The 11,491-nt window shown below is 41.6% G+C and overlaps 1 protein-coding gene across 2 annotated transcripts in view; it reads left to right on the top strand.

The window, feature by feature from the left end:
• The window catches only part of cobl (cordon-bleu WH2 repeat protein), a 503,840-nt gene that overhangs the window by 414,550 nt on the left and 77,799 nt on the right, over window positions 1-11,491 (top strand). For both annotated transcript variants that reach the window (XM_041183628.1, XM_041183629.1), the window contains exons 9-10: window positions 7,552-7,912; window positions 10,077-10,165. In XM_041183628.1, the coding sequence (XP_041039562.1) occupies window positions 7,552-7,912; window positions 10,077-10,165 (450 nt within the window). The remainder of the gene's footprint in view (window positions 1-7,551; window positions 7,913-10,076; window positions 10,166-11,491) is intronic.

Here is an 11,491-nt window from a genome sequence, read left to right on the forward strand (position 1 = left end):
GTGTTGGGGGTGAAGTTGCGGGGGAAATGAAGGTATCAATGGGAGCGAGGTTGGGAGGGGGGAATGAAACTGTTGGTGGAATGAGGGTGGGAGAGGGGGGAATGAAGGTGTTGGGGGGTGAGATCTAGAATTGACTGGGAGAGGAAGAGGTGTTGGAGGGTGGCTAAGGTTGGGAGAGGGGATATTGAAGGTGTTGCGAGGGTGAGGTTGGGAGTGGTGGGAATGAAGGTGTCGCGGGGTGAGGTTGGGAGGGGGAGGGAGTACAGGGGAAGAGCGGGCAATGGGAGAGAAGATGACAATGGGGTGGTAGGTGTAAGGGTGGGGTGGAAGGTGTAAGGGAAGGAGTGCAGAGAGGGTAAGGTGTCCAGGGTAAGGAAGGAGTGCAGAGAGGGAAGGAGTCCATGGGGAGGAAGGAGTGTGGAGAGGGGAGGGAGTTCAAGGGGAGGAAGGAGTGCAAAGAGGGCAGGGAGTTAGGGAAATGGAAGGAATGCAGAGAGGGAAGAGTGGAGGGAAGAGTCAGGAAGGGGGAAGGAAGAAAGCTGGAGGAAGAAATGAGTTTGGAGGAAAAGGTAATGCTGGAGGAAGGACTGGGGACGGGAAAGGATTAAGGAAGGCGGAAGAAGTAAAGGTGTCTGAGGGAGTCAGGAAGTTGGAGGGATTAAGCAGGGGCGGGGGAGGGGGAGTGAGGTGAGTCCAGGGGAGTTGGGAGGGCTGAGGGAGGGGAAGGGGTTCCGCGGAGGAAGAGGTCTGGAGTGGGGGAAGAGGTTCCGGGGGAAAGGATTCTGGGGAGGAAGGGGTGCAGGCGGGAAAGAGTTTTCAGTGGGGGAAGGGGTTCCAGGGAGGAATGGGTCCGGAGGGAGGATGGGTTCAAGGGAGGAAGGGGGTCCAGAATGGGGAAAGGATTCCAAGGTGGGGAAGGGGTTCTGGGGTGGGGGGAAGAAGTAATCCAGAGTGGGGGGGGTGTCCAGGTGAATGTGCAAGGGAGGACTCTGTTGAACCCATGACTGCCTCCTGGGGAGCAAACTGAGGGTGGGCATGGTATGAGGGAATGGTGAGAATAACAGAGGGCAGAGTGAGGCAGTATAGTTGGGGGGGGGGTGAGGGTTTGACGTTAGCGGTAGAAGGGACGGCGAGGGTGGTTGGTGGGGACTTGGAGGCAGACACGGACTCTTGGGGTGGGAAGGAGGAGGTCAGGGAGGTGAATGTGGATTGGAGTGGGATTTTTGGGAAGGAGGGGAATGTGTACATTCACCTGGACATCCCCAAAGGAAAAGGGTTGTGGCCGGTAGGTCACGGAGGGAGGTGGAAGGTGATGCTGGGGAGTGGTGGGCATCAATTATAATGAGGGAAAGGGAATGGGTGACTGGGGGAGGGGAAAAGATGAGGGAGCTGACGAAAAAGTGAATCCAGACAATTGTGGTGGGCATCCACGATGTCCAAAAGGCTCTCAAGGGACGCGTCACTAAACTGGGGGCTGCAGTCTTTTTGCCTTTCGGGTCTGTTCTATTTTCCATGCGGCAGTTGTGGCCTGGAAGCACTGAGGGGTGTCCAAGTGACTGAACTTTAAATATGGCGCCCGGCATCATGAAATGGTGAGGTGATGGCATGGTGGGCGAATGAGAGCTTGCCCGCCATGGAAACGGCGTGTTTCCCGGGAATGCATAATTAATGCAGGGGTTTGGAACGATATGGCGTGAAAAGCCACCATTGCAGCCTGTAGCAGTATTAATTGTGTAAGAGTGGTGAAGCTGCTAATCTGAGGTTTGAAATATGGTTGATATATATTTTAGGCAGGTGAGTGAAGGGAGTGGTGAGTGGAGCAGTGTGTGAGACTAGGTGTGCAGTTGGTAGGGTTATGGCATGTGGAAATGTATCCACTGACATTGATCACTCCTGGGAGGTCATTAAACTTCTTTCAGCATTGCAAAGAGGCCGTAGACTGTTGGCATTGACCACAATGGCTATCTGACCTGACTGCCTTCTCAGTACCTGCCCTAAGGGAAGAGGACCTCTCTCCTTCTTCACACCTTTTGCACCAAGGCCTCCAGTGCAACATTCAAGAAACTTGGAAGATGTCCTCTGGTCTATGCATGGCTCTTGTAGGTTCTTCCTAATCTTCAATTCTTCCTAACCAGTTCCAGGTCCTGCTACAACCAGAAAGCACCACATCTTTGCACAATGTTCAGCACTATTTGCAACTCCTCAGACACTGTAGCAGTCTGTGCCCATATGCAGCAAGACCTGGACAGCATTTAGGCTTGCGTTGATAAGTGGCAATTTACATTTGCGCTACACAAGTGCTGGCAACAAGAAAGGATCTAACCATCGCCTCTTGATGTTTAATGGCATTACCTTCACTGAATCCCCCACTATCAACATCCTGGGGGTTACCATTGACCAGAAACAGAGCTGGACTAGCCATATAAATATTGTGGCTACAAGAGCAGGTCAGCGGCTAGGAATCCTGCGGCGAGTAATTCACCTCCTGACTCCCCAAAGATGGTCCATCAACTATAAGGCATAAGTCAGGAGTGTGATGGAAAACTCTCCACTTGTCCGGATGAGCGCAGCTCCAACAACACAAGAAGCTTGACACCATCCAGCCTGCTGGATTGGCACCCCATCCACCAACTTCAACATTCACTCCTTCCACCACAAATGCACAGCAGCAGCAGTGTACCATCTACAAGATGCACTGCAGCAACTCACCAAGGCTCTTTCGACAGCACCTTCCAAACCCCTGACCATACCATTTAGAAGGACAAGGGCAGCAGATACATAGGAACACCACCAGCTGCAAGTTCCCCTCCAAGCCACTCACTATCCTGACTTGGAATTATATTGCTGTTCCTTCACTCTCGCTGGGTCAAAATCCTGAACTCTCTTACGAACAGCACTGTGGGTGCACCTACACCACATGCACTGCAGCGGTTCAAGGAGGCAGCTCACCACCACCTTCTCAAGGGCAATTAGGGAAGGCAATAAATGCTGGCCTAGTCAGCAATGCACCACATCCCATAAAAAGAATTTTAAAAAGAACCTTTAAGGTGTGCAGGCTGGCTTTAAGAGCTGCAAGCCTTGTCTGAACTTGGGAGACCTGCTAAGGTGTGTAGCCATTCATCAATGCGTTCAGCACTGGGATGTAAGTCATAATTATTATAATCAGCAAGCAATGCAAAGTTTGCACGCTGCCTGTACCAGTGAATGGATGCAGGTTAATCGTGCCTTATGATCCCCACGCCTGATTTTGGGGTTATCCAATTTAGCCCTTTGTGCCTTTTATCAATATTAGTATACTCCTACTTTCCCAATTTCCTTTTCCTTCCCAACGATCCAACAAACTGGAATATTTAGCTCTCAATCATGTTCAGACTGTAGTCAAAAAAATGTATTTTAACCTAAGTATCGTATATGTCCTTGTAAAAATTGATCTCATGTAACAATCAGCACATGATATTTGGCTTAAGATTTAATAATTTTTCACATATCTCATGTAAACACTGACCTTAGATTTTCAGGGAGCCCATCAGCTTCCCCATTCCCCTGCTCACTCTCCCCAGGACCTCTTCACATACTGAATGCAAGAAAGTGGCAGGTAAGAGACGCTGTCCAGGAACACCCTAGCGTTGATCTGCGTGTCCGCTGCTAGCTGTTTGAACTGATGGTCTGCCAACATTGTGATTGTGGACAGCCCAAATCACTGTGCTCCTGGACAAGGCACAACTATGATCGAACAATCTGCCAACCTCACCCCACTGCATTGGGGTTCGTAACTAAACATCACAGCTTGTCGAACTGCGACAGACTAGACCTCACCAGCAATAGGCCGGGGCACCTGGCCAATCAGTGAACTCCTCTAGATAGCCAATCCATAGACAAAATGCTGTGTGGACCCAAATCAAGCACACATGTAAACTGCTTCGAAAGTACTTCTCATGCAAAAACCATAAAACATAGGAGCAGAAGTAGGCCATTCGGTCCATCGAGTCTGCTCCACCATTCAATGAGATCATGGCTGATCTGATAATCTTCAACTCCACTTTCCTGCCTTTTCCCCAAACCCTTGATTCCCTTACTGATTAAAAATCTGTCTATCTCAGCCTTGAATATACTTAACGACCCAGCCTCTATAGCCCTCTGCGGTAAAGAATTCCATAGATTGACTACCCTCTGAAAGAAGAAATTCCTCCTCATCTCTGTTTTAAATGAGATTATTCTGAGATTATGCCCTCTGGTCTTAGACTTTCCCACATGGGAAACAACCTCTCAGCATCTACCCTGTCAAGCCCCCTAAGAATCTTAAATGTTTCAATAAGGTGACCTCTCGTTCTTCTAAACTCCAATGAGTACAGACCCAACCTACTCAACCTCTTCTCATAAAAAAATCCCTCCATCCCCGAGGTCAACCTGGTGAACCTTCTCTGGACTGCCTCCAATGCCAGTATATCTTTCCTTAGATAAGGGGACTAAAACTGTTGCAGTATTCTAGGTGTGGTCTAACGAGTGCCTTGTATAGTTTTAGCAAGACTTCCCAATTTTTATACTCCATTCCCTTTGAAATAAAGGCCAACATTCCATTTGCCTTACCTATTTCCTGCTGAACTTGTGTGCTAGATTTTTGGGATTCATGCATGAGGACCCCTAAATCCTTCTATGCTGCAGTTTTCTTCAGTCTTTTTCCATTTAAATAATATTCAGCTCCTCTGTTCTTCCTGTCAAAGTGCATAACCTCACATTTTCCCACATTATATTCCATCTGCCAAGTTTTTGCCCACTCACTTAACCTGTCTATGTCCTCTGTAGACTGTTTGTGTCATCTTCACCATTTGCCTTCCCACCTATTTTTGTGTCATCCTCAAATTTGGCGATAGTACATTCATTTCCCCCATCCAACTCATTAATCTATATTGTAAATAATTGTGGTCCCAGCTCTGATCCCTGTGACACTCCACTAGTTACAGGTTGCCATCCTGGAAACACTGCACCCCCACCCCCCCACCTCCGTATCCCATTTCTGCATCTTCTATTAGTTAGCCAGTCCTCTATCCATGCTAATATACTATCCCCAACACCATGGGCTCTTACTTATTAAGTAGCCTTCTGTGTGGTACCTTATCAAACGCCTTTAAGAAATCCAGATATATTCCATCTACTGGTTCCCTTTTATCTATTCTACTTGTACCACCTCAAGGAATTCTAATAAATTTGCCAGGCATGATTTCCCCTTCATGAAGCCATGCTGGCTCTGCTTGATTATATTGTGCATTTTGAAATGCTCTGCTATTACATCCTTTGTAATAGACTTCAATATTTTCCAAATGACAGATATTAAGCTAACTGGCCTATAGTTACCTTTTTTTTTGCCCCCCTCTGTTTTTGAATAAGGGTGTTAGATTGGCAGTTTTCCAATCCTCTGGGACTTTTCCAGAACCTAAGGACTCTTGGAAGGTCACTACCAGTGCATTCACTATCTCTGCAGCTATTTCCTTTAATATCCTAGGATGCAACCTATGAGGTCCAGGTGACTTATCGGCCTTTACCCCCATTAGTTTCCCTAATACTTTTTCTCTAGTGATAGTTATTGTATTTATTTCCTCTCCCTCTTTTGCTGCATGATTATTTAGTATTTTTGGTATGCTACTAGTGTCTTCTGCCACGAAGACTGATGCAAAGTATTTAGTCAACCCCTCTGCCATTTCCTGGTTCCCCATTATTATTTCCCCAGCCTCTTTCTCTAAGGGGTCTATATTGATTTTGGCCTCTCTCTTCCTTTTTATATATTTAAAGAAGCTCTCATGTCCATTTTTATATTACTTGCTAGTTTATCCTCAAAGTTTATTTTCTTCCTCTTTATTTTTTGGTCATCTTCTACTGGTTTTTAAAACTTTCCCAATCCTCTGGCTTACCACTAATCTTGACGCATTGTATGTTTTTTCTTTCACTTTGATACTACCCTTAACTTCCTTGGCTAGCATGGTTGGTTTATCCTCTTCCTACAATCCTTCTTCCTCACCGGGATCTATTTTTGTTGTGAGTCATGAACTATTTCCTTAAACTTCTGCCATTGTTCATCAACCGCCTTTTCTGCTAAACTGCTTTCCCAATCCACTCCAGCCAACTCTGCCCTCATTCCTTTGTAATTACCCTTATTTAAGTTTAGCACAGTTGTTTCTCACTCTCAAACTGAATGCTAAGTTCCACCATGTTATGGTCACTGTTTCCTAGGGGATCTTTTACTCTGAGATCATTTATTAAACCTGCCTCATTACACATTACCAGATCCAAAATAGCCTGATCCCTGGTTGGATCCACAACAGTTCTAAGAAACTGTCACAAATATACTCTAAGAATTTTTGCTGGTGGCTACCTCTGTCAATTTGATTTTCCCAATCTACATGGAGATTAAAATCACCCATGATTAATATACTGCCTTTTATACATGCCCTCACTATTTCCTGATTTATTATCTGTCCGACAGCATAGCTACTGTTAGGGGGCCAATAGACTACTCCTAATCAGTGTCTTTTGACCCTTGAATTTTTGTCTAAAAAATTGGTCTCAAAAATTCGGGTATGTAGATGGGTATATATGTTATTCACTTTAATTGGCCTACTTCATCGAGTAGGCAGCTGTACTTTGCTGATGAATAGAAATAAGTGAATTCTTGCAGCACACATGGCACAAAGCAAAAAAAACAAACTTCTCTTTTCATATTAAACTGTTTGTACAAGAATCGTTCATGCTATGATTCCACACAAGGTTTGAATCAATTTTAATGACTTTATTCTCCTGCCCTTCTCTAATCACAGTCTACTGCCCAATTCAAGAATGTTAGTATTTGATGTATAGCTAGTTTGATTATTGTTGTTAATCAATAAAAGAGAATTGCACCAAAACACATGTATTAATTATGTAGAGACAAAGCGTTAGTTATTTTAGTAAATTCGTTCACATCACTCATTTCTGAAGCTTAAAACAGCTTTCTGGCAATACTGAGTAACTCTCTGCAGTATGGAAAATGTGATGAAATTATCATGTCAATTATATCCCTTAAATGATGGTTGCTGATTCCAAAGCTTCAATTGGGGCAGAACTCTGTCCTTCAAAGGGGAAAACTACAACCAAAGCTGAATGTCTTTTAAGATTTTTATCTTCCTACATGTGTATATATATATATATATATATATATATATGTATATATATACTTCAAGTAGTATTTTATATGCTCTGTCATAAATGGTCATGTTTATCTTGGCTATATTTCAAATACAGTAAATTTAATAATAGGTTCTAGAAATATTTGCTTAATGTCTAAACACCAGTAATTTATTCAAAAATTGCTATAATTTTGTTGTAATTGTATAGTCAGTAAAACCAATCTGTGCATTGAGTTTTTCCTGTGTTTGTATTATACGTTTACCTAAAGTTTAAATTCAATAGTTAATCAAGTGATTAATAAATATTGTCATTTAATGGCACTTTCTAACTTAAGTTTTTTAATCTTCTGACTTATGAATTCTTTTTTTATATTCTGTCCTGGATTCTATACAGCGGGGCTAGGATCAGAACAAGGTAGTGGAGTTGATGATGATATAATGGAAATAGAACCTGAAGATAGGGAAGAGACTGCATCAGTAAAAAGTAGTGACAGTTTTCACCGAAGTTTATCAGAATACACTCCAACATCAGAGGATGAACTGTTGAATGCTGATGACTCTGGGACTGTAAACTCCCAATCTGATATACCCTCACCAGTTTCCCTCACTGGCAGCCTTAGTTTGAGAAACAAAATTGGTACTAAAGAGATCCCAAGTGCCTTGAATAAGGTAAGTGGCACAGAAGAATATTCAACATGGAGTAGTGATCAGTCTTCTGAAGATGAATCAAATTCTGCTGGGAACTACAGTATCAGGTATGAGTTTCTATGTCAATGGCCTACACCTTTTATATGCATTGTAACATAAAATGGGTCAGCCTAAATTCACCCTACAGAGCTAAAACAACATTTTTTCCTCATACCTATATTCAGTACTCCTTTAAATCTAGACTTGGCAGAAGATGACTAGCAAAACCAGGAAAGGTGCCGCCTACTTTTTAATTTATGTATGATAAACAGTAAAATCATGTATTCATCGGCTTTCTATGTAATCTTCAGTTAATCCCTCAATAGTGCTATCCCCAGGATCACAAATATTTCATCAATTGTGTTGTATTACATGCAATATTAGTATAATATTTATATCATGCAGCATTTGAAGCAACTGTTGAGTAACAAGGGAACCATTTGTATAAGACTGAACAGTCAAATTTATCAATATTTTGGGTGTGTAATAGTTAAATGCACCATCCTCCAAAAACATTTTTATATTTTTGTTGGAGAGTAACCAAAGCATGTCTGTCCATATAAGATAAGAGAGCTTTTCAAAACAAATGTAACAGACCATTTTTGAAACACTAATCCACCATATCAAAAAATATCCTAGCAAATTCTAACTGTAATTATAAACTAAAAATTCAGAATTTGGCTTTTTAAATATTTTGTTACAGTAAATCCACTTTAATCAAAACATACAGCTTTTTCTTTCATTTAAAAAATGTATCTTCTGAAATATATCCAGCTACAGCATCTGCCATGGTTCAGATGGTAGCACTATCACTTTTGAGTCACAAGGTTATAGGTGCAAGTTTCACTCCTGGACTTGACCACAAAAATCAAGGCTGACCCTCCAGTGAAGCACTGAGGAGGTGCTGCACTGTTGGAGGTGCTGTCTTTCAGAATTTGAATATATTGAACCTAGCTCTCTCGGGTGAATGTAAAAGATCCAACAGCACTGTTTTGAAGAAGAGCGGAGAGTTGCCCTCGATTTCCTGGCCAATATTTGTCATTTAATAAATATCTCAAAGCAGATCATCTGGTCATCATCATGTTGTATTTGTGGGAACTTGCTATGTGCAAATTGGTTGCCATATTTCCTGCACTACCACAGCCACTACACTTTAAAAGTACTTAATTGGCTATTAAATGCTTAGGACACCCAATGGTCATGAAAGGCACTGTATAAATACAAGTTTTTTTTTCATACCTGGAAACTAAGAAATCCTACAAAATATGTTTCCATGTTTAATTCCTTCAGCATCACAAACTTGCATTTATATTTTTAACACAGATCATGTCAGTGAAGGACCTCAATGATTTGAAATATTGACTCACAATCTATGTTTTGCAATCAGTACTTTACGTAAAAGAATGTAAGCAAATCCAAAATTTTGCAAAATTATTTCATTGAAGACAACTATGTGCCTGGTGCAATTGGAACAACAAATAATCATCTTGTTACTAATGTTGTGACCCCCAACTCAGGTGTTCACTCAAAGCATGAGGGCCAATATAGTAATAGACCATCACTAAGAATCTCTGAAATTTTGTGTTAATAAATTATAATTTTAGTCTCACCATTTAAAATAAGTTATTTTTAATTTTCATACAGACTTCAGTATTTTTTATACTGTCAGGCAAAACAGTTCCACCGTTAGATTTTGATGACTGAGGGCAATGAAAGAACTGGGCAAGATAAAACCGTACAGATAACAAAGATTTGTAAATAATCTGAATTAGATCACTGTATTTAGATAAACATTCTTTCATAAAATAAAACCAGAAAATGCTAAAAGTATTCAGCAGGTCAGGCAGCATCTGAGGAGAAAGAAACAGAGTTAATGTTTCAGGTTTATAACTTTTCATTAGAACTGGGAAGAGTTAGATGTGTAAAAGGTTTTAAGAAAATGAAAGCGGGAGGAAAAGAAAAAGAACAAAAGGGAAGATCTGTGATTGGGCAGAAAACAAGAAAGATTAAATGATAAAAGGGTTGGTGGGTCCAAGGTCGGAAGGGATGGCAATGGGACAAGAAACAAAAGATATGTCAAGAGGAAGTGTGAATGGCAGAATGAAAATCAGCTGCCATGTGAAAGCAAAACATTCTTTTATATTATTCTGCTCAAGCAATTGTATACTTAAAGAAGTTGCATTTGTGTTTCTAATCCTTACCTGTGGAACTTCAATTTGAAATGGGCACAAGCATTGGATCTAACTGGAAGGAGGAAGATGAAATCTCCATTGAAGCCCAGACACATCTAACCTTGGCAAGATTAAATACGGAACTGACAGGTAAGGATGTGAGCTTTGCTGGGCTTCTACATGAAATAATGACCAATAAGAGCTTATTTTCCTACATGTAATCCTATCTGATGCAACATGTCCTAAAAATATTTGCACTCATATTTTGTATGGTACAGTTGCAATGGTGCATTACGTTACATAATTGATGCTGTAATGTTTATGAATCCACAGTGCAGTTTTTATTTACTTGCATATTCAAGATCAGAGGTTCTATTTTGATTGCAGCAACAGTGTGGAGCATTGTGTCGACATTCTAAATCACTGGAACATCCCTTATGTTTGTTTCCAATATACTGAGGTGGCGGCACAATAAACTCTAGGATGTCAGTGATGAGGGCAGTGGAAGAAGCACAGCAGTATGAGTCACTTACCTTTGCCTGGAGGGGTAGGAGGGTAACATCAGCCATATAGCTCACATCTGAGTGACTGCTGTTAGAAAGTGCAAATGTACTGAGAGCTTGTCCACATCAAATCCAAATTGGGTGAAGCTATGCTATCATATAGTGGAGCAGCCTGCCAATACTGTCGGGCCACACACAAAGAACTGGGGGCTGCTGGGCCTGAAGAACTGGATAACAAAAGAACATAAGAAAGGAAGCAGGTGTAAACCATATGGCCCATCAAGCCTGCTCAACCGTTCAATACAATCATGGCTGATCTTTGGCTTCAACTCAATTTTTTTGCCCACTCCCATCTCCCTCGATTCCCAGGGAGACCAAAAATCTATGCCAGCCTTAAATATATTCAATGACAGATTATCCACAACCCTCTAGGGTAGGCAATTTCAAAAATACACAATCTTTTGTGTGAAGAAATTTCTCCTCATCTCAGTCCTAAAATATCAACCCGAGACTGATGCCTGTATTCTAGATTCCCCAGCCAGGGGACACAGCATCCCAGTGTCTACTCTGCCAAGCCCCTTCAGAACCTTGTATGTTTCAATGAGATCACCTCTCATTCTTCACAACTCCTGCTGGGTATATAGAATGCAGCCCAATAGTCAGTGTTTCAGGAAAAGGAAAAATATCTAATTTACCCAAAAATGTAAATGTCAAAAATTTAACAATGTATTTTTTATTTCTAAACAAGTTTTAAGTCAAAATGAATATTTCAATAATTTCATTAAACTAGCATGTAATGAATTATTACTGTCGAAAAAGTGACCTCGTGTGAAGTTGTGACTTTGTAAATACTGTAATAATGAACTTTTGAACAAAGTTAAATCTGCTTGTGGAGCTTTTCAAAATATAAGAATTTAAGTGCACATTAACAAATAAGATTAACTTTCAACAGGGTGCACAATAAAAACATTCT

Source organism: Carcharodon carcharias, chromosome 3 (assembly GCF_017639515.1).
Source record: "Carcharodon carcharias isolate sCarCar2 chromosome 3, sCarCar2.pri, whole genome shotgun sequence".
NCBI classification, from domain to species: Eukaryota; Metazoa; Chordata; class Chondrichthyes; order Lamniformes; family Lamnidae; genus Carcharodon; species Carcharodon carcharias.